Raw genomic sequence first — 22,377 nt, 5'->3', positions numbered from 1 at the left:
GGGAATGCAAACGCATCAAACACGATAAGATCTCTCCATTTCCCAAACGCGGTCATAACGAACTCCCAGCTTCCGCAATTCACCCGCACCCACTTCGCATGCTACCTCCTTCTTCCACTCGTACAACTGCTATTTGATTGCGTTTCTACAAGTCACAATGGCAGACACAGCTCCAGCTCCAGCGGCCACGCCCGCGACAACCGGAGCTCAAGCAACTACAGCCGGCGCAGCAGCCAGCGCACCGAATGCGCCCGCCGACGCAAACGCAACCAGTCGCGGACTCCCCTACTACGAGAAACTGCGCCGAGAATTGCGGGACACATTGCAGAAGAAGCGGTTGATGGACAAGAGCATGGTGAGTGGTGACGACTCCGTCGCGCGTCTCCAGGTTGGGATGGGGTTCGTTCTGCGCGAACAACATCACCTCGTGCACGAGCTTCTTCCCCTCGCTGCGAATCCTTCACTGTTGACAGGATATCACAAGTTGTCTTTCATTGGAATATACTCTGCTAACACACCCTCTTCCCAGGCCCAACTCGAAGACCAAATCTACCGCTTTGAACAATCCTACCTGGAAGAAACAACTGCCGGAAACATCATCAGAGGCTTCGACAATTACATCAAGGGCTCAGCGAGCGGATCAAGTCTCGGCGCGTCGGGTCTCGGTCTCGGTGGTGGCGTAGCCGGCTCACGGCGTAAAGCCCAAGTCACAGACTCGGATCGAGTTTTCTCGCGCAGTTCAGCGAGTTACATGATGGTACGTGGAAGACAGTGGCGCGAAAACGCCGAAAGCCCACAGCACGCTGGAAGTGCGGGGTTCCCTGTTCCTGGTATTGTGTCTCTGGCTTGAAAGGTTTGACTAACGAGGGCAACTTACAGGACTCGCCCGGCCCGTCATCCGCTCAAACAACACCCTCTCATGCTGCAACACCGACATCTACGACTGGGTCATTCGGTCGGAATAACGAGGCACTTGCAATGTCTGCCTCTGCCGGTGGCATGAAGGTCTCCAATGGTGCGTCGAAGAATAAGAAGAAGGTGACGGGTGGATCGAAGAATACCAAGGGCAAGGCTCAGGATGAGTACTCTGATGAGGATAAACCTTCTGTGAAAAGGTTAAAGATCAGCTATGGACGGGACTGAGGAAGTCATTGGGACTTGGTTGTGGGCTCTGTCACTATCATGCATTCTGCTCGGGGGTTTCTCGAGCGTGGAGTTTGGTTGGTTTATTCTATCATGAATCTTTCATTCATGTTCACGGCTTCTTGGAGGAGTCGTTTATACGGCGCTGTGGAAAATGGGGCTATTGCTATTTCCTTGATGCGATATTATGTACATCACGAACTTAACTTACACAGATTTCAGCGGCTGAAGGTTACAGCATTTGTTTGATTCTCTCGAGGGTTCAATGCGGGCTAGATATACTGTTAAGAACAAACATAGTTCTATCTCAACTTTGACTGGCTTTGCTTTATCATCCAAGGAGATCGGCCCTATTCCGGTCCTGTCTGTTGAAAGACACATCCATATGAATCACAGCTCAAAGCTGCAATCTAAACGTAGCAACCTCGAAAGCCCTCAACTCAATATCAACAGCACCAGTTCGATCCTGAGTCCTCTTCGGCTCCAAAAGCTCCTCGTCATCCTCGAGAACATTGCATTTCCAAACCTTCTTAACAGGCAAAGTCGTAACAATTGATCCTCTCGCCTTACCACCAAGCGACTCATAAACCCTGAGAATAACACTCTTCCCAGGACGCGTGGGAACACCGTCCGACGCAACATCCTCATCATCCTCACCACGCTTAACAACATCCAAAATCAAAGATGGCGCACCTTCGATAGAAACAGCCTTGAAGATCTCCGCGGCTGCTGATGCCCTGGGCCCGGCTTGCTCAACAACGAGTGGGTTATTGAAATTGAAGCCTGCGCGGACGGTACGATCGTCTAGCGGACCAGCGTGTGGGAGGATTGCGTAGCGGATGTTGTGGCGGCCCATGTCGGCGTGTGCGTCTGGTGCTTTGGGGGCTCTAAGTAGGGACAGGCGCATTAGGTTACCGCAGGTTGCGAAGCCATACTTTGAGTCGTTTAGAATGGAGACTCCGTAGCCATTTTCGGAGAGATCTGCCCATTTGTGGCAGCAGACTTCGAATTTGGCCATGTCCCAGCTATCGTGTATCGGGTTAGTTTGCTGTGGCTGGCTGAGTGTGGTGTGAGTGGTACGTACCTTGTGTTGTAATGAGTTGGGCGTTTGATGATTCCGTATTGAGTCTCGTAGGATGCCTCCGTGTTGGTGATATCTACGGGGAACTCGACCTTGAGGAATTTCATGGTCTCTTGCCATTCTACCTCGCTTTCCATCTCCACGTAGGATGGTGCGTCTGTCGACGATCGCGAAAGACTGATGGTTGTCTTGATCCAGCTCTTGTCGCTGATCTTCGTCTCCGTCATAACACTGACCCGGTGCGGGCTATTTTCAACAATGGCGGTCTTTCCAGAGGGTAGTTCCTTGCGGGACTCGAGGTGGAATACCTCAACATCCCAGGCTTGCCAGTAGAGAGGCTTGTCGTCAAAGATTACTAGTTGGCCAGCATTGCCGCCCTTCGCGACGACTTCCCTGTCGGCCTCAATATCGTAGAGGGAGGTGATGACACCATCCTTGACATCGACTTTGAGGTTGTCGTTCTGCAGGCGGAAGACACCAGGCTGGATTTCCTTCACAGTAACCGTCATGCCCGATAAGTTGTCCTGGTTGAAACCAATGGGTCCAGTAGACCCGGAAGCTACGGCGTACTCAGGCTCAGTTGTCGTTGACAGCGCGGAAGGGATCTTGACAACTTCCGTTCGAGGCCATGGCAAAGTGTTCAGAGCCACCAGATCTCGTCCGTTAGACTTCCCAATAACACCCAGTGCCTCAAGAGCATCCTTTCGCAGCTTTGTGCCAATCTCAAAGATCTTAGCATACAATTCATCAGAATCATCATAGCACATCTCGATCGAGCTGCCAGGCAAGCAGTCATGGAACTGGCAAAGAAGGGTTCCTTCCCACATCTCGTCAATCTCCTTTTTGGGATATTTGTACCCATTACCAGAATCATGGACAGTGGCCAAAGTTGCAAGAAGCTCGATTTCGCGCAGAAGGAACTCCGATTTCCGGTTATTGCGCTTGTTGTTCGCCTGGGTTGTATATGTACCACGGTGCAACTCGAAGTAAAGCTCTCCATACCATGTAGCAAAGTCCGTTCCATTGGCAGCCTTGGTCTCGAGCCCGGCGAAGAAATCATCAACAGACTCGCCCATCTTCACTCGTGGGAGTGAGCCAACTTTGTCGCTGAGACCACGGCAGCGACGCAGCTTCTCGAGGTGTCCGAAAGTCGGACCGCCACCTCCATCACCCTTTCCGAAAACAAGTAAAGATGTCTTATCCGTGTCCATTGACTTGTGCTGAGTGACACTGCGCTTCACATCACCGAAATGGGCCTCAGCCGTATAGGTCTCTGCCGGGGCCATGTGGCACAACACCTGGCTACCATCTAAGGCAACCCATTGGAAAGTCGTGTGGGGAAAGTTATTGATGTTGTTCCAGCTGAGCTTTTGAGTAAAGAAGCGGCTCATGCCAGCCAGACGGCAGATCTGAGGGATTTGAGTAGAGTAACCGAAGGTGTCCGGTAGCCAGAATGTTGTGGCTCGCTTGCCAAAGTTGGCTTCAAAGAATCTCTGTCCGTACAGGAACTGCCGAACCAGCGATTCGCCGCTTGGCATGTTGGTATCGTGCTCAACCCAGCTGCCACCAATTGGCTGGAAGTTACCCTTCTTCACCCACTTCTTCACGCGCTCAAAAACCGTTGGGTAATACTGCTTTAGCCATTTGAACTGTTGCGCTTGAGAGCAGGCAAACCTATGTTCCGGATACCTTTCCATCAGATCACATTGGTTTGACCATGAGCGTGCGACCTTACGCTTGGTCTCTGCCCAGGGCCACAGCCAGCAGGTATCGATATGGCAATGGCCGATTGCATAAACGATCGGCTGAGTGTCCGTTTTATAGACCTCAGACGAATCAACCTTGTCACCAAGATATTTCTGAGCAATCTTCCTTCCTTTCTCAATAGCCTCGTTGCTTCCATCGCCAGCGATGAAAGCATCGATAATAGAATTGGCCACCACGTTTGCCTCATGCGACTCCCAAGAGTCACCGGGAAATTCCCGCGCGGCATCCCCAATGATCCAGAAATCATAGTATAAGGCTCGAGCAGCCAGATTCACCGCTGTGATACGAGCCGTGCTGAGTGTAAAATACTTGTCAGGGTTCGGCGGCTGAATCGAATCGCCACCTGGAGCATTGCCAAACATGCCATTGCAAGCCATCTCAATGTAAAACGTGTGAGTCTTTCCATCGCACCACTCCTTGGGAAGAATAAACTCAGTCCGCTCTCCATTGCCCGTCAAACCCTGCAGCGGGTGGCCATCCTCTGTCCAGATCAGACCCTCATTATGAGCATCCCAGTGGAACTCCAAATGCTCCCGATCAAGCATATCCTGTGGGACAGTAAGGTGAATGCGGAACCAATGTGTAGACCAGCTCGGGCCGAAGGAAGCGCCAATGTGGGTTGGCCTGAACTCTTGGGAAGTTGCGTCCTCGAAGGTCGGTCGCTGGAGGTCTGGGACCGAGTAAACAGAGAGCTTGACATGGTGTTCGTCGGAATTTGTGGCTTCCCAGTACTTTGATATGAGGTTTTGGCCTTCATACTGGCCGTTTGAAGTGAATTGTTTCAGCCGATCGGTGTAGATGCTGTGGATGCGCTGACCGACCGGGCGCTCAGCTAGCCGGGGTAGAGCTGGGGCAGCGGGGCGAAAGGGAACTTCCCCACCCATGCTTGTTGTTAGTGTTTAGTGGAAACGAGAAGATATGAATTGTATTTTGAAATTTGACAGAGTGCCAGTCACTATTGTCAAAAGAGTTATGTGCAGAGGTGAGAAAAGAGAGAGAGAGAAAGAGGAGAGGAGAGAGAAGTGAAGGGATTCCCAAATGCGGAGGCATGACGGAATGCGGAGATGGATCGGCGATGGACTTTCTATACACGCAAAGATCCCAGTGTTCAGTGTTTAGGTCTTCTACAGCAGTTGAGGTCCTCTTTCTATTCATCCAATATATTTCGCGTATTTAGCAAACTCCTTGTCTGCCCTCATACTCTCCCAATCTTCATCTCGCAAACAAATCGCAACCGGGATCTCACCAGCAGGCGATCTAGGCATCAAGTACCCCAAACCTTCAAAAGGGATAAAGCGAGGTCTTCGTACAGCCTCAGGCTTCCCCAATCCAAAACCAAAGTCTAGTTCATAGCAATTAATCCTAGACCAAGAACTGATCATGAAATCCGACACAACGTTCACAGTTGCAGTGAACGAAGCCTTAGTTCTATCAGGCGATCGACTGAGGAAAGTAGCCAAAGCACGCGTATTAAAGGGTAGATCATTGATTTTTGGGTCGAGCTGAGATCGAAGCTGGGCAGAGACAATCCCTAAAGGCTCTTCGGACACTGTCTGAATCTTGTCTTTGTTGTAGGTCATAGTTTGCAAGAGTCCTGGATAACTCGGATGCACGCCCAGATGTCGTCGGACATCCACTGCACGAGCAAGCATCGATTCAGATGACAATCCTAAGCGAGGAGCCCGCGCTCGGGCAACACACTGCCAGAGAAAGGCACTGACGGCATCATCTGTGGAGATGTAATTTGAGGTCGGGGGTAATGTCGCAGTAGCCAAGGACTTGAGCGCTGTGAGACTTGCTGCAGATATCTCGATATAGGCCCAGGTAGACTTGGGAGGCGCAGGGTGTTCCGAGGCAGCGTCACTGACACTCGGCGGGGGTTTCACGATCTGACGATCGAGCTCAGGACCCGGCTCGTACGAAGCATCGAGTAATGGGATGATACTACTCCGATCGGCATTTCCAATAGCAAGCTCTTCGCTCGTGAATAGCTCGTTTTGGCAAGCCTTGGATAACATGTCAATGATGAAATCCTGACCCGTCATGTCCATGGCATTATGCTGAGCAACGATTGTAAGCATCAGGCCGCCCTTGATGAAATTCGCCTGGACACAAAAGACCAATGCTGACTCGGTCGTGATTCCTGGCGGGATTCCAGGTACATTGATCGTTGTGCAAGGTGCAATGAGGTTCTCGTCCAGCATGGTGAACGGGTATTTGGCCTGGCGAAGGCCATCTATTGTTGGCGCAGAGGGGTCATCGCATAGATCTTTCACCACGAGCTGGATCTTGTCGAGGGGCGTGATTTTGAAGACGCCTGTGTTGCCATCTCCTGCACCGTCGTTGACAACCTGGCCAGTAAGCCATGGATACGCCTTTGCCAATCGGTCAAGTCCGTCAGTCAAGGTGGTGATAATCTCGTGCGAAGATATGTTGGGACCGGAGTAGATCAAGCATATTTGTGTGTATAGCTTGTATAGATCTGGTGTTTGCCCTAGCACGTCCAATACTGTGTCCATTCTGGAATGTGCACCGTTGGATTCTGCAGACACGATATCTCTTAAATTTCGCTCGACACTGCCCCGCTCATGCTTCATCATGAGTCAACTTTGCTCACAGCGCATCACTTCAGAACTCTGCTATTTTGAAGCTTTATTACATGGATGATACTGATACTTTCATGTCGGTACTTAAATATACATTTCATATTATCTGTGTTGTGACAAAATTCAAAGAATACTGAAACCTATACATATATAGGCTGAACTAGCCCAATGGTCAACGTATATCGAGGCTGAGCGATTCACCATTATAGATCGCTTTGACGAGTAAGCCTGATCTAGCAAGTAATACATCTGCCTTCCAAAAAGAAATTGAAGGTGTATGACGCAAGTACCAGCTGATTTGGACCATCTTCAGATCTAGGTGGGATTCAGACTAGTGGTAATCTACACGCGATGTGGGTATAGTCGCAGATTGATATGAGATTCTGTGAGGCATAGTAGCGGATCATGTTGAGTAATCTCCAGGGCGATAAGTTCAGATAATTGCTCCGAGGAGATGTCAAAAAAAAAAAGCAATCATAAGTCATGGCTAATAGGGTCAACACACAGTGCTTCACTAGGCAATTTCCCAAGCTCGCACCAAATTGACGACTATGTCTATTAGGATCAGCCTCGTCTTGACACTATGGAAATACATTTAGCCGCTCAGAACATCCCTGTCTGGCCAAGCAGCTTCGGAAATACCCAACGACATGAGATTAACACGCCACCCCTGCCAGCTTGTGCAAGGGTCATGCAAAAGATGCCAATGACAAGCTCAGCATACTAAGTAGCAGACGCATAGTCATACGACAATATACCGAAAGTACTAAAAGACATACACGCAATTACCGTAGACGAAAGAATCCAATTGGGTATAAAATCACGCATGCCGAAAGCGCAGCACTGTAAATCTAATCTAAACCCTCCAAGACCACAAAGCTCCTAAATGTAACCACGGCCACGGGAACTATTTCCTCCAACCATCTGATGAACACTAATACGTTCTTCGTCCTCCCCACAAGAAGCATCAAAAAGAAATGAGTCAATAGCAACTGACGAGGAAGCCCTACTAGACCCTGTCCCCTCATAGGGCACATCATAATCAACAGTGTGCACAGCTGCATGATCGCGCAAGATCTCCTGACTATCCGCACGCTCCACACCGGGATAGGCTCTCTGGGACTGGGATGCGGACGCGGAATGACGACCTTGGCTTGTGGAGTGGGTCGCCGACCCGGATCGCTGCCCAATACCACTGCCAGACTTGACTGCTGATCGATCCTTCGAATTTGAGTTCTGGCCCGAGACAGATTGCTCAAAGAAGTTCGAGACAGCGCCTGCCATCATGCCTGTTTGTAGATCAGCCAGCACGCGCTTTAGGGTTGGGATGCAGGTGCAGAGGATCGAGGAACTGAGAATTAATTGGAGCCAGATTGTTGGCATGAGGGCGTGCCAGGGTCTATCTGGGGGATTGGAGTGGAACAGCGGTTTGAGCGAGCGGAGGCCTGCTATTGTTAGAGCTAAGACTCTGGTTTGTGGGAATGTGTTAGATCTTGATTCTTGTGAGGAGATGTTATTGAAGCCTTGCTTACAGAACGCGCATGGCGAATAGGGCGGAGATGTGATGGCGTTTCCATTGGATTATTTGAACTTGATGGAGGAGAGTCACTGGGAGTCCGATGATACACACGTCCAAGAACATATGGCATGCGGCCACGCTGATGTATAGCGCATGTTGATTTAGGCATCTTTCAGGGCTAAAGCTCCACGGACGTGGTTGATCGCATTGTATCCCGAGCGCTACAAGCGCGGCCAATGTCCATATGCCAATCAGTCCCAAGGCGATCTTGCATGCCGCGGAGATCCTTTCGAATGGTTTCAAGGATAGAACAAGGAGGACAACGGCGGCTTTGGAGCATGTCAGAACGAGAACGGCGAATAGTTGACTGGCATAGAGAGCCTCCATGTTGTTAGAATGATTTCTTCATTGGTAGATGTTCAAACTTACCTTGCTATATGTTTCAAAAGAAGAATCACTCAAAGCATGTCGATGTTTGCCAATTCCATGGAAACTTGCTATGTTAATACACACTGTTTGAGGGATGAATAGAACCTAATGAATGGGTCAGATGAGCTTTAGTGTGTATGAAGAGTAAATTTACACAACTCAGAAACACAATCGAGTCACTCCAGGATACTTTGCGCAGGACACGGAAGCGGGATATCAAAGCGACTGTCGTCGCGAGAATAGTGATAATTAGTAGGATAGTGCTCACAGTGATAACCCAAGCACCATGATCATCAGGCGTAACAGGCAAGAAAGGCGGCAAAAGATCCTCATGGCTGGAAGCCATGGCAACTAAGAGACCTCAGTGAAGTGCAACATGCAACGACTATATTTCTAGTTACAGAAGGCGAAAGCGTAACGTGATATAACACAAACCCAACTCCTCCGCCTAAAAGGAAACACAAGATTAGATCATTAGTAAAAATGGATACACTACTTGCTTGCTGATCCCAGTTGATGTACTGTTCCACCAGCGTGCATACTTAGCCCCGAAACGAGACCGGGCTCGAGATGCAGCTACGTCGATCGCCTATCCCCTCAGCCATGAACATTCCACGGTCACACTTGGATCCTAATCCTGGTGGATCTTGTTTTAATGGCATTCAACTCACCTTTGCTTTTTCCTTTCCCTCCTCCTCGGGACTTTGGCTTTATGTGTCCAATATTTTGTCTTTCTCACTTCTCTTTTGGTTCTTTGCTACTATGGAGCATCATGAGATGCACTTCCTAAAAGGGAGGAATCTCAGTATTGACCAAGATGTGCCTGTCCGAGAGGTCAATGTCTCGAATGCCTATGAAACCCCCAGCAAGAATGGTTCCACAGAGTCTTCACCGAAGGTCATCATTTCTCGAGTCTATTGGGGCTACCAAGCTGATACTTGATACAGCGACTATTTAATTTCACGCAAATATTCTTCTTCTCGCTTACATATTTGTCCAGCTGGGAGACTCAGGCGTTGTAAGCTCCTCCATCTTGGTTTGCTTCCATACAGCATTGACAGTCCATCCACATAGAAACCTAAGCACAGTCCTGACCAATGGCGGCCCCCAAGCCCTCGCTTGGGGCATTGTTATTGTTGTCTCTGGTGCAATGGCACAATCCGCATCACTGGCAGAAATGGCCTCGATGCAGCCAATTGCAGGAGCCCAATATCACTGGACTCATTACCTGGCACCCGAACGCCAAAAGAAATTCATTACCTGGATGCAAGGCTAGTAGTATTCAGTGAAGCCGTATCTGGGGTACATCTAACAAATACATCAGGCTGGGTAACATGGTTCGCATGGATCTCAACCCTCGCCGGCGTGGCCAACACGACCGCCACAATGATCCAAGGGCTAGCGAGCGTCAACTACCCCGAATACGAGGCAAAGCAATGGCATTTGACGCTGATCATCATCGGAATGCTGGTTGTCGAGGCTTTAATGAACATGTACACCTTCTGGCTCATTCCCTGGATTGAAATGCTGGCTGGCATCCTACACATCTGCCTCCTGGTCGTCTTCCTGGTTGTCTTCACCGCACTGGCACCTCGACACACATCAAAATTTGTTTTCTTGCACACGCAGAGTTCCTCAGGGTGGGCAACGTTTCCGGCGTGGAATATCGGCCTACTAACGCCAGTCTGGGGATTCGTCGGTATGTGAACTAAAGTGGCAAGCAAAATCAGCAGCTAAGTATTCAGGCTTCGACGGCGCAGTACATATGAGCGAAGAAGTCCGCAGAGCAAAGCAAGCCGTGCCTCGCTCAATATTCTACACAGTCGTCACAAATGGCATCCTCGCCTACGCCATGGTCGTCTGCATGCTCTTCACAATGGGGTCTGTGGAGGAAGCCCAGAAGTCCAGTTTCCCAATTATCGAAATCTGCCAGCAGGCCACGGGCTCTGTGAAAGCCGCCACGGCAATGGTATGCGGGTTACTTGTCATCTCCTTATCCGTCAACTTGGCAAGTATTGCCTCTGTCTCACGACTGACATGGGCCTGGGCCCGCGATGGCGCCCTACCCCGTTGGTTCGCTCATGTAAGTATCAAAAGCCAAGACCGGGGTATCTATTCAGTGCCAGCCTCAGCACCCAAAGACTATCCCACAACCCCACTCAGCTAACAGACCCCCAGATTGACCGCCAACACAACGTCCCAATCCGTGCCGTCTGGCTGCCCGTCCTGGTGGTGATGATCCTGTCTTGTCTCAATATCGCGGACACAGCCGCATTCGGTGCTTTCGTAGCCCTAGGCTCAATCGGTCTATTCGTGTCATACTTCATCGCCATCAGTTGCATGGTCCACAACCGGTTCCAGGCCAATGCCGCGCCAATGGGGAATTGGAATATGGGTAGGCTGGGGCTGCCAGTTAATATCTTTGCGCTTGTTTATACCGCTTGGGTGACTGTTTGGTTGGCTTTTCCTTCGGCGTTGCCGGTTACGGGGCAGAATATGAACTATGCGGCTCCTATCTTTGGCGCTACGACTTTGTTTGCCTTGGGGTATTGGTTTGTTAAGGGAAAGATGAGATGGGAGGGGTTGAACAAGGATGTTGTTAGGTTGGTTGTAGAGGGTGGTGAGCTTCAGTTAAAGTGAGGTTCTTGCTTTGGTGGCTCGGGTGCAATTGAGAAGGCAATTTCTTGCGAATGTTTTAGCAACGCTCCTGGGGCATGGGACACCAAATGACGTGTGATAAATAGCTATATTGGAGTTGGTTCGAGTGCTTAGTGGCACCTTCTTTATCAAAGGCTTCTTTTTACTTTCCCAAATAGGAAGTTAGGACTCGAACTTCCCCAGTTGTTCATTTTCTTTTGCTTTATAAGCAATTACGCTGTCTTAAGGAGTTCTTTTCTAGATCAGGTACTAGCTGTTTGCAATTAATGTTAAATATATCAATGTGGCTCAACAGAATGGATCTTCCACAGCTGGTTCTTGTCATCGCAGGAGCCCTTGTTTTGTTGAATAAGCTCTTCTAACTTCTAAAGTCCCCCCAGAACCATTTCTTACATGAAGACTTACTATTCAAAAACTCAAGATTTATTCGTCTACCGCTAGTACTAGCAAGGTTCCAAAAGAAAAGTCAGGCTTTCTCTTGAAAGAAAGATGTCACCTTTGTTAAGTCCCTCATATAAGTACCAAAGCATCCCAAATATCCGTTTCTTTCATTCATTACCTCTCATACTTCAACTCGCCCCTTCCCCCTTCTCTATCTACTATGCTATCTTTAAAGAATGGTTTCTACCGAGTTCTACAATCGTCTCGCAAAAAACCAATTTTGAAAACCCTCCAAACCCACTTCCACATATCACCACCTCGAAATGGCCTCTTGAACGCTTTCCTATGCTATGACTACACAATGTTTGCAAAGGCATTCCTTTTCGCGGGAGGATTCTCTACTTCAATAATTTGTTCTGCGGTCACTCCACGCCAATATCTCGTGTGGATAGAGGAGTTTCTGCTGGGCTTATTTCTTTTGGTGGCATTCATGGTTAATTTTCTTGAGGGACTGCAGCCTCGAGCCATGGAATAAAGAAGCAGGCACTGGGCTTGTTCATTGATGTATTTGCTTGCGCTGGGTCTATTTCATTGAGCAGCAACGCTTATTGACGCGGCAAGATCAATCTCCCACTTAATGCGAACTATGTCAATATCTGATTGGGGAAATTGGTTTGAGAAGTAATGTAGAAAGTCGAGCAGGTATTGCCATATCATATTGTATTGTTATAAGTCTCTGATAACGATAAGCACCTAAGTTATAGAGTTCTTCAGTTGATATTTTGTGGTTTGAAAAAGAGTTTTGAGAGAAGACTTGAAAATTAAAATTGACCTTAAAACTGCCATACCCCCAGACTAGCCCAAGTTCGCCCTAACCTATGCAGTTAGTCGAACGACATCGTCTTCAAATAAGGTGAGTACTTCCATGTCTTCTACTCTTTGTAACACTACTAATCAAGCAAATGGCTAGATCAACACCTCAAATAATACTCACCTCTCACTATTGAATGCCGAACACAGACCAGTCCATGCAAACGCAATATTTTCCCCGTCCTATTTAATGTATGAACAAGAAACAAGGTAATTCTTCCACGTTGCATTGTTGCCAGCTCAATCGAATTTCCAATGTGACTGTAGTTAAAAGTTGGGTCTTCTTAACCGAGGGACGCCTTCGGTAGTGGTCGTGAGATATTCTTTCTTGTAAAATCATAGTAAAATAATGATTAATTATTGAGAAATTGGTAAAATAGACGAATGCATCTGGGCATTCGTTACGAGAACGTGCAGAATTGTCAGGCTTTGGCGACCCGAATAGTATCTAGAACTTAGGGTTACCCCTCACGGAGACCAACGGTCCCACTTAGTAGCTGCAATGGCATCGCGAGTGGCATCAGTGAGCCGAGGACGAAATTCAGATATTACACTCGAGCGTTCGAGACTCATAAGACTCGGGCCTTGGATCGTCTCTGTGACGTTATCAGTTACAAACCTAATGATATCAAGATACAATACGAAGAACAGGTAATGGTTAGAGAAAGGAATTGCAGATGTCATTCATCATGAAAAGGAGAATCCTAGACGAGACACAGTCCCATCAAAAGACCTCATTTTGTCGAGAGCAAGCTCTCGCTAACGTTATATACAAGGCGCGGCCTATGTAAAGTGAAAGAAGGGTAATCGAACAAAAGATGCAAAGATGCAATGCAATGCAAAACAAAACAAAAGACAAGACAAGTCTAGACAATCAGCCAAAGAAAAGATCGACTTTTGTTTGATCTATGCCTCGATACAGTACTGATATCCAAGCCAGAGGTTATCGCAGTTCTCATCGAGCTGCGCGTTCAAGCTGCGCAATTGCGAGAATGAGATACCGGCTGTTTCGCTGACGGCGTTGCAGATGTCACCGTTGAGGACTGTGTAGTACTTCTGGCATGAAGACGAGGCGTACGGGTAGATGGGCGCGTCAGAGGCCGAGGCGGCGGTGGTTGCCGCGGGGGCAGACTTGGTCGTCCAGGATGGGGTGGCAGTGGGGGTGACGCTCTGCACGTTGACCTGGGGCGTCCAGGCGGCGACGGGGGTGGTGCTTGGGGTGGCAGACTGAATTGGCTCGGGCGTCTCGGTGGACTGGGGCTGGGTAGTCTCCGCGGGCTGGGTAGTCTCTGCGGGCTGAGTAGTCTCTGCGGGCTGGGTTTCGGCAGGCTGGGTGGTCACTGCGGCAGCGGTAGTGGTAGTCGACGAAGTGGAGCTGCCAGCGTCGTCGGAGCCAGAGTCGGTAGAGTCCGAGGTGGAGGACTCGGTGCCGCTGGTCAATGTGCCAATTGTTCCCTCGATACACTCGGTGACATCACCAGCCCAGCCACGGACACGGTTGGCGATATCAGAGGCGTAGCAGTGAGTAGCGATACCCTGGCCAAGGTTGCCGGAGGCATCGATGGAGCCGGAGTTGTAGGTACGAGCGGCCTTGTAGTACTTGGTGACCTCGCTTCCACTTTGGGCCTGGTAGCACTGCTGGAGGCCATCGCCGGAGGCGGTTCCGGTGGTACCATCCTCGATCATCTGCTTGATCATGGAGGATGGGCAGGGGGTCACGCCGACGCAAGTTCCGGAGCCGTCGTGGCTTTGCATCAGGCCGGTGTTCTCGACGCCGTAGTTGGTGGACTGGACGCGGACGCAGCCCTTGCTCTCCTGCATGAGAATAGCCAGGATGAAGCGCTTGTCGACGCCGCTGGAGCTGGCGATCGATTGGATGTGTTCGTTGATTTGGTCCGTTTCCGTGTCGCTGTTGTCGCAAGCTGACGCAATGAGGATCTTGTTGAGTTCCCAGCTGAAAGGGTGTTTGTTAGTCGATGTTCTATACTGGACTTAGTGCCATTGGTTGACTTACAGAACATCATACTCCTTCCAATCGGCAAGAGAGGGCCATCCATCGGACACCTCGCCATTACCACCCATCAAAGCATAGGTGGCAGCGGACAAGGCGCCGCGACGGTGCAAGTTGTAGTGACCGCTCGAGCCATGGGGAACGGCTTGAATGAGAGTAGACAGGCTGCCAGCAGCCAGGATCTATATACAAATTGTTAGCCATGGTTCGAGTATGTGGAGGTGTGGTGGACCAGGGGTTCGCCCGGAGGTTCGCCCAGAGGTCTCGGCGAACTATACCAACGTACCAATGAAGGAAAGAACATTTTGAGAGGGAATGACGAGGCGACGAACAACGATCAACGGTCAACGGATAGTAGAAGCCCTGCTTGGAAGAAAAGAAAACTCGGGGAGCCATGGCCAAAGTATATGTACTCGGCACCAGTGTGTGTGCCCTTTGGCCGTACAATAGTCAATTGATCAGTCCAGGTCTCCGCAGCGGAGATGCCCCTCGAATTGGGATCGAGGTGGCTGTGAAAGTGGCCCAATAGCGGGCTGGGTTGGGGCCTTGCTGTAAGGGCTGAAACAGACAGAGGGGGTCCCAGGTGTCCGGGTGAGTCGCGATTGGTCTGTTTCATGTATTTGTTCGGCCCCTGTGAGCGAATTTTGGGGTGGCTGCGGAGCTGACGAGGGCGTTCATCACTCCGTTCAAGTGGTCGCGATTGGCTGAGGGACGCGATCATCGTGGACCAAAGTTTTTTTGTCTCTGTTCTTCGGGCTGTTCTGTACCTGAATTTGCCCCTGGTTCCTGAGAGGATTTACCCGTGCGTCCTCTGATGTGCAGATGTGCAGGTGTGCAACGGTGCAGTATACCGTGCAGAGGACAAAGCTGAATTCTCGTCACTTTACGGGCGCGTATTCATTTCCACTAAGCCCAGTGCCAAAGTGCATCAAAGTGGACAACAAAGACCCGAGCTAATCTGTAGCGTCGTATTGAGGACAAAGTCATGGCGCCTCAGGCACCACTTGACCTTCCAATGTCTAAAATGTCATGTGGTCGACGGCTGACTGGTCGTTTTCTTTGATATCAGATCCCTTCATTTACACCATCTCTGTTATTTCCTCGAACCACAGACCGTAGGACAGTTGACCTGTAGCAAAACTACGGTCGCTTGCAATGGCTACTTCCAGTCACAACGCACACATCGCAAAGGCCTCGATTAACCTATGTGGAGACACTGCTGGCCCCAAGAATCTGCACAGGACGGAGTACACCGGTGTTCATCACCGGTAAGACTAGTTTCTTTCAACCCAAATGACCCGTGCCTAACAGTATGAAAGGAAGTATAATGAAGAAATCTTCCGAGTCCTAGCCCCCAGGCCCGCAGTCCAATATCGCAACCACTTGCATCGCGCAGATTAATTGAACAAAGATGTCATCAACCCAGGATCGACAGCCGTGGTCGCGAATGCGGCTTCGGACTTCCGAGGCTGGATTGCATCTACGGAGAGCTGACTCTGCCCAATTTGGCAGTATTTCACTTTCATTTTCATTGCATTTTCAAGCGATGAATCCACCGACAGCGTAAGACCCGTCAAGCATGTCGGCACTACACACCGACTTGCATACTGTGCTGTGCTGTACTGGAAATCCAGGGCCAACAATCATGACATAGCCAATTCCAGCTCTGGGTCCACTCGCTTCCTAACGCTGTTCCTGAATGGCAAACTGGATCTATCCCTTTGGACCTCGTATCTGCGATTGCGATCATCAAGCATAACAGATCATCTCAGGGTGCAGATGTAGCATATGCCGAACTCGTATCTGTACTGTACTGTAGGGCATGCGATTCTTCGCAGACGCTGCAAGACCTACCTGATGTGCATGTCTTCAGAAAGCTACGTCAGTGGATGGAACAATTGGAATTACGACAACGCATCCTACTCGGCTATCGAGGATATACATGCTGAACAGGCATACAGATCTCCGAATCGTATGCCGTCGGCTAGACATTCATACTCCAATTCACCTTGGCTTCGTCTTCTGCAGTCCCTGTATACACTATGCTGGCAGCGCCAAGCCATGTCGAATCCAGCTAGCCCCGATGCATGTCGGACAAAATGTTTAAGAACGGACTGCGAATGCCCTGTCCACGTGTGCACTCGTCGTACGATCGATCCCAGTCTCTTTCGGTACAACTCCATCATCGGGGTTCAATAATGGCATCAGCTACGTAAGGGTTGGGGCGGGGGATGAGGCTGAGCAGAGTCCTCGGAGCTTTGTGGGTCGGTGAAGCTAAGTCAGGGAATTGGGATGCTGAGCTAGTAATGCTATAATAAAACACCTCGATCTTTGGGTTCCTGTTCATGGGGTTTGGGTTATATTTGGTATACTGTTACCGGGGGCCAAGTGGCGATAACTAAGACACGTCTTGGAATTGGACTCTCGGGGGGATCCGAGAAAGGGAAGGTGAAGTTGACTACTAGAAATCTCAAAATTTGGTAACCTCGAGTACAGTAGGTTCAATTTTCACCTAGCCCGAGAGCTTTCGTCCTTCATGATGTCAAGTGTGGCGGTCATGTTCTGCGATCAACAATAGTGATCAGCCTGAACAGCCTCCTTGACCAGCCCCTGAAAATCCTATATCCCTATTCTCCTGGATTGCGCTGTGGCTGGCTTGAAGAGTCACACTGATTCTCTGACGTTGCATTTGGTGTGCTCGTTGGTTTCATGGACTGTCTCAACTTGAAGCATGCTGAACGCTTCTACCAGGTGTAACCAATCGACCATTTAGCAGTTGCCCGAACCACGCTGTGCACTGTATTTAACTTCGCAGGTATACGAACGGTAAGATTATTCAGGACGGTCGCTCTAAGCTTTGAGCCCGTTTCATTTCATAAACAAAAGCTTGTCTAAAGTACTGAGCCGCTTTCTTGGTCGTAATCTCCGAGCCCTCCCACATTTCTATCTAAATCAAACCACATCCAATCCTTCAAATTCCCAAATCTCAAATATCTCATGTTCTCAAGGTGTTCAAAGTTCATATGCAAACAGTATCAAATCAGACATCTACTGGGAGTGCGCAACAACCTCGGCATCGCACAGTGTTAGCCCGTCCGTCGGAGTGGGCCTATCGCCAAAGCCGTCTGTCAACTTCAGGTCTCCAGGGTTGCTATATAACCGACTGACCAGTTTGATTCCTCGACATTCATAATGAACATGCTATCTATCAGCATCTCTAATTACACAGACTCCTTTGCGCATCAGCTATCTGCCCAAAACGGGAGCTTCGGTCGGCTCAAGATGTGACCAAAGTCCGCAAGCGAGCATCTATCCAGTCGACAACTTAAGGGCATATGATGCCCTGAAAGTGGCGATTGAGGACTCCTAAGCTTCCAGTTCTCCTTCGCTCATGGTAAACATAACTTCCCACAGAATATCGGTCACTATTGTGTCGGTGACGTTAAAGTCACCGAAGTTAGCGATGAGTCGATTCAAGGTATGAAATTATACCTGAATGCCAGAGTTGTCTGTAGGTAATCATCCAGTCCACTTCTTGATGACCGTTCATTCCCTTCAATCTGGGTTCATTGAATAAATTCGTTTGCGCCGAACAATAAATTGCTATCAAGCTTCTTCATCTTTCGGGCCACTCTTAAGCTCAAGACACCAGTTCTTTGGATCTATGACCTCCCACCAAATTCTACTTACGATTAGACCTGAAGCTCTTTATTCCGCACCAATATTCAAACCTTCCGCATATATTCGTATTCCAAAATAAAATCCAATCACACATTAGCCTTCGCAAGCTCAGCCTCCGTCCACTCCCACAAACGCTTCCCCATTTCCTCGCTAGTGACATATTTATTCTGACCTTTCAAATTTCCAACAGGAACATAGTATCCGCCATTGGATAAATCAGTCTTCTTAGCTCCAGCAGCAGCCCACAACTGATTACACGCACCCTGAGGAACAGACGAACCAAATAACCCAAGCGTCTTAGTCCCCACCGACGCAAAAGGCGAGCTCTCATTAATCGAGCTATACAAATCCGTCAGGATAATACCAGGATGCACAGAAACCGACGTAAGAGACGGGTATCGTCTCGCCAACTCAGCAGCAAACAGAATATTTGCCGCCTTGGACGCACCATACCGCGCATTCGTGTTAACCTTCTTCAGCTTCTCCTGGTCCAAAATAGTGTCGAAAGCAGGCGCCAGATTATGCCCAATAGATGAGAGTGAGACAACACGCACATCGGATCCGGGCTCCTCAGCCGTCTTGAGCAGCGTCGGCAAGAGCAGCATTGTCAAATGGAAGTGTCCGGTGTGGTTCGTTCCGAGCTGAATTTCATGGCCCATTTCCGTCTCGCCGGGCGGCAGGGCCATGACGCCCGCGTTCAGAACGAGGATGTCGAGTCTGGGAGACTCGGCGTTGACTTTTTCGGCCGCTTTCTTGATTGATGGGCCCGACATCAGGTCCAGTGGAAGCCAGCTGATCTCGACGTCATTTTTGACGGAGGTTTTCAGGGACTGGATGGCATCCTGTGCCTTGGACTCGGAGCGCGCGCCGAGGAAAATTTTCTTGGGGTTGTGCTTGATCAGTTGGAGGATTGTTTCTTTGCCTAGGCCGGCGTTTCCTGCGTTGCTTGTTAGTGGCTTGCGTTTCTTATGGTTTGTTCGGGTCAATTAGGGTTTGATGTACCGCCCGTCACTAGAATCACCTTCCCAGATAGATCTGGGATGTCGGTTTCTGGGGTGAAGCTTACTCCGCCCACGTAGTTGAGCGGGTTCATAAACGCAGTCACGAAGCCTGCCATTGTGGAATGTGGTTTTGGGTATGTTTAATAACCGGCAATGGTTGCATTTCAGGAGATTTATGGTTTGGGTCGGAGTAACTATCGCCCCGACTGACTTTCATATGAAAGAGTGGAGTCTGCATAAAGTTTATACAAGGTAGTTCCGACGTCGATGTTGTGAATGTCTGGATCCATGCTTGATCATGCCTATATCGTTAGGTAGGGAATGTGGGATGTGATCTGACATGTTTCTATTTGGAGTAATAGAAGAGTCTAGTCAGATGTATGTACAATGGCATTATATTATTATGGCTAGTGGTTATAGGAAAAGTGCTTCCTATTTTCGGAGTACATAGGTAGAATGGTCGAAATCCCTTGCCAATATCGGTGCCCATTTCAGAACAAGAGCGATGAACTTTTCAACTCCAGCTTCGCGAGAAGTCGCTTTAGCTTCCACAAGGATATCATTGCATCAACCGTCACCTCTTCATCAGGTCTGAAGAATAGCGCCGAGCGTTGAAATTGCGGGTGTGATTCACGCAGCGTAGCCATATGAGACTCCGAGAGAAGACTCGGTAGATCAAACACTGGAATCTTGGACCCAGTCTGTGGGAGAGTGATGGAGTCCGGACATGAGCCAATTGGTTCTGAAACAGTCCCGTCAGCTTTTGGTCCAAGCAGCAACAGACCACCACATCCCATTCTCTCGAAAGGCTTTAGACGCCCAAGCGCTTCCTCCAATGCAGAATCTGAGTATTCATGCAGATCAACAGCCCTCCACACCCCATTGGGTTTACCGAGACGCTTGAACTTGGTAGACGCAGCAGCCAGCTTCTTATAAACCTGTTTCCGCATGCTCTCAAGTACGATATCAGGGGCATTGGACATCCAGTTGAGTTTCCGCTCCTCACTCGCCTTAATTGGTCCTTGAGGATGTTTCCACCGAAATGGCAACAGTTTCAAAACAGCAGGTTTTTTACCAGATTTCTTTGCGAGTGGAACCGTTATCAATCGAAGAATAGGGAGAGATTCGACAATACGAAGAAGTAGTTGACGTCCCTGTTGGTTGTTCTGCTGGACCAATGGGTTTTGTGTGTTGACTGTTGAACTTTTGCTCTCGTCGGTCCCATCCGATGACAGCTCATGATTCTCAACATTCTCTGTATCGGGTATATCTGAGGGCATGGAATTTGGGGGTCTGGTGTTTTGCAGCGAATCTTGCATGTGACCCACGGGCATGAAATGTAGCTTGTCCGCTTCTGGTTGTTGCACCAAGCCCCATTCCCCAAGAAAGGCAGCTGGAAGTCTCACTCCTGTTACACCACACATACGAATTGGAGATGCGAGTGCAACAGCCCATGGGTTCTTGTTCAGTTCTGCTGATTCCTGTATTGTCGGGCGTCTTTTGCGGTTCTTTTCGGGTCCAGGGCGCGGATGTGCGATCAGTGGAGATTGTGGTAGGCGCTTGGAAGGTGGTAATTTCTTTGATATTTCGTTACTGTTGTCGGATTGTTCAGGTTTGGGTGCGTCTTCAGCGTTATTGGTTCGTAACCGTGGTGTCGAGGAAATGCTTCGACGAGTTCCGTGCCCTATCGCAGGGAAACGGGAGTTTCCGAGCAACTGTCGGAACACATGAAGGCGCCATTGCGCATATGGTATACGGGCGTTGAGGCATTCCATTATGGTCGATGCTGCGTGGAAAGGAGTGGGAAGACTGGCAGTTGGAAAAGATGGTCGCGGAGCTGTTGCAGCAACCAATCGGAGGCCCTCATTTGCGGAACAGTTCGTATGAAATGAGTAATGCAGAACGGCCTCTATAAGACCTCATACGGGTCAATTGACCGTATTAGACATCTTGGACATAATCAAATAAGCCCTATAGAGCCATATTCACTTCACGTCCGGCATCGCGACCTCGCAGTAGGACATGAGCTCCTTATCTTAGCGTCGATCGTTATCGCATCAGTTCACCGTCTTCCGACTCGGCATCTCCAACTTGCACACTGCACAACTTTAAAGATGCCTTCAAGAGTCTCTCTCCGGCAGCTAGGACGGGCTGTTCAGTCTCCGGTTTCTCTTACTAGACCCGCGACCCGCTTGTCGCGATGCTTCTCAAGCCAAGTTCCCTCCTTTGCGGGCCAGCCCCCGCGGAGCTGGACACCCACACCTTTCGTCACTGAGACAGTGGTATGTCTTCTCTCTGTGAGGTTCAACTCAATGCGCAAATACTAATGTCTTATACAGGGAGGAGGATGGCACACATGTATGTTGCACTGCCAGCTTCAACCATTGACAAGCATATCTGTCAAAAACAGACTGAGCTAACTTCTTGCGCATCACAGATGATATCTTTTCTCGATTAATGAAGGTATGAAATACAAATACACAAAATCATCTTATCTACCCTCATCTTGCTTACTATATTTGTCTCATAGGAGCGCATCATTTGTCTCAACGGCGAAGTCGACGAAACCCTCTCAGCATCAATCGTCGCCCAACTCCTCTTCCTCGAAGCCGACAACCCCTCAAAACCAATACACCTCTACATCAACTCGCCAGGCGGCTCTGTAACAGCAGGTACGATACTCTCAAGCCACCAAGCTCAACCCAGAAAAGCCAAACTAACAAACCCTAGGCCTAGCAATCTACGACACAATGACCTACATAGCCTCACCAGTGAGCACAATCTGCGTCGGACAAGCAGCATCAATGGGCTCCCTGCTCCTCTGTGGTGGCCACCCAGGAAAACGCTACTGCCTTCCCCACTCGTCAATTATGATCCACCAACCGTCCGGTGGCTATTTCGGTCAAGCAACCGACATCGCCATCCACGCCAAGGAGATCCTGCGTGTCCGCCACCAGCTCAATCAGATCTATCAAACTCATCTTACTGGCGCCAAGAAGATGTCTCTGGATGAGATTGAGAAGCTGATGGAGCGGGATTACTTTATGGGTGCTAAAGAGGCCCTGGAGTTGGGTATTGTTGATGAGATTCTTGATCGGAGGGTTCAGAAGGGAGGAAGCGGGGAGGGAGATAAACCTCCTACTGCTTAGATAGATGTTCTGTTCTAGGTGGTGATGGGATGGGTTTGATTTTTGATTCTTGATTCTTGACGCCTTGTCGGTGTCATGATT

At 49.4% G+C, this 22,377-nt stretch overlaps 9 protein-coding genes across 9 annotated transcripts; 3 read left to right on the top strand and 6 right to left on the bottom strand.

Moving 5' to 3' along the window:
- Window positions 1–157: 157 nt before the first annotated feature.
- N7511_004183 (chromatin modification-related protein EAF6/MEAF6) lies at window positions 158–1,143 on the top strand (the record flags this gene model as incomplete). The annotated part of the gene is made up of 2 exons (XM_057126608.1): window positions 158–757; window positions 880–1,143. The coding sequence occupies 2 exons, from the start codon at window positions 158–160 to the stop codon at window positions 1,141–1,143; spliced, it is 864 nt and encodes a 287-aa protein (XP_056985498.1).
- Window positions 1,144–1,540: 397 nt separating this feature from the next.
- Window positions 1,541–4,875, bottom strand: ams1 (alpha-mannosidase; the record flags this gene model as incomplete). The annotated part of the gene is made up of 2 exons (XM_057126607.1): window positions 1,541–2,168; window positions 2,228–4,875. The coding sequence occupies 2 exons, from the start codon at window positions 4,873–4,875 to the stop codon at window positions 1,541–1,543; spliced, it is 3,276 nt and encodes a 1,091-aa protein (XP_056985497.1).
- A 267-nt stretch (window positions 4,876–5,142) lies between these two features.
- On the bottom strand, window positions 5,143–6,510 carry N7511_004181 (Transferase; the record flags this gene model as incomplete). The annotated part of the gene is made up of 1 exon (XM_057126606.1): window positions 5,143–6,510. One exon carries the CDS (start codon window positions 6,508–6,510, stop codon window positions 5,143–5,145), a length of 1,368 nt encoding a protein of 455 aa, XP_056985496.1.
- A 969-nt stretch (window positions 6,511–7,479) lies between these two features.
- Window positions 7,480–8,894, bottom strand: N7511_004180 (uncharacterized protein; the record flags this gene model as incomplete). The annotated part of the gene is made up of 4 exons (XM_057126605.1): window positions 7,480–8,065; window positions 8,130–8,497; window positions 8,546–8,650; window positions 8,700–8,894. Coding segments are annotated over 4 exons (1,254 nt in total), but the record flags the coding sequence as incomplete, so codon positions are not given.
- A 413-nt stretch (window positions 8,895–9,307) lies between these two features.
- On the top strand, window positions 9,308–11,185 carry N7511_004179 (uncharacterized protein; the record flags this gene model as incomplete). The annotated part of the gene is made up of 6 exons (XM_057126604.1): window positions 9,308–9,442; window positions 9,493–9,563; window positions 9,620–9,816; window positions 9,870–10,244; window positions 10,291–10,628; window positions 10,724–11,185. The coding sequence occupies 6 exons, from the start codon at window positions 9,308–9,310 to the stop codon at window positions 11,183–11,185; spliced, it is 1,578 nt and encodes a 525-aa protein (XP_056985494.1).
- A 2,175-nt stretch (window positions 11,186–13,360) lies between these two features.
- Window positions 13,361–14,769, bottom strand: N7511_004178 (LysM peptidoglycan-binding domain-containing protein; the record flags this gene model as incomplete). The annotated part of the gene is made up of 3 exons (XM_057126603.1): window positions 13,361–14,408; window positions 14,469–14,647; window positions 14,752–14,769. 3 exons carry the CDS (start codon window positions 14,767–14,769, stop codon window positions 13,361–13,363), a joined length of 1,245 nt encoding a protein of 414 aa, XP_056985493.1.
- A 3,463-nt stretch (window positions 14,770–18,232) lies between these two features.
- On the bottom strand, window positions 18,233–19,263 carry N7511_004177 (uncharacterized protein; the record flags this gene model as incomplete). The annotated part of the gene is made up of 2 exons (XM_057126602.1): window positions 18,233–19,083; window positions 19,149–19,263. 2 exons carry the CDS (start codon window positions 19,261–19,263, stop codon window positions 18,233–18,235), a joined length of 966 nt encoding a protein of 321 aa, XP_056985492.1.
- Window positions 19,264–19,638: 375 nt separating this feature from the next.
- On the bottom strand, window positions 19,639–20,922 carry N7511_004176 (uncharacterized protein; the record flags this gene model as incomplete). Its single annotated transcript, XM_057126601.1, has 1 exon — window positions 19,639–20,922. One exon carries the CDS (start codon window positions 20,920–20,922, stop codon window positions 19,639–19,641), a length of 1,284 nt encoding a protein of 427 aa, XP_056985491.1.
- A 339-nt stretch (window positions 20,923–21,261) lies between these two features.
- Window positions 21,262–22,296, top strand: N7511_004175 (ATP-dependent Clp protease proteolytic subunit; the record flags this gene model as incomplete). The annotated part of the gene is made up of 5 exons (XM_057126600.1): window positions 21,262–21,429; window positions 21,487–21,505; window positions 21,585–21,610; window positions 21,678–21,819; window positions 21,878–22,296. The coding sequence occupies 5 exons, from the start codon at window positions 21,262–21,264 to the stop codon at window positions 22,294–22,296; spliced, it is 774 nt and encodes a 257-aa protein (XP_056985490.1).
- Between the last annotated feature and the right edge of the window lie 81 nt (window positions 22,297–22,377).

The sequence above is a fragment of the Penicillium nucicola genome (assembly GCF_028828085.1).
Source record: "Penicillium nucicola strain IBT 29836 chromosome Unknown utg000003l, whole genome shotgun sequence".
Classification (NCBI taxonomy): Eukaryota; Fungi; Ascomycota; class Eurotiomycetes; order Eurotiales; family Aspergillaceae; genus Penicillium; species Penicillium nucicola.
This window is presented reverse-complemented; position numbering and strand designations above follow the sequence as displayed.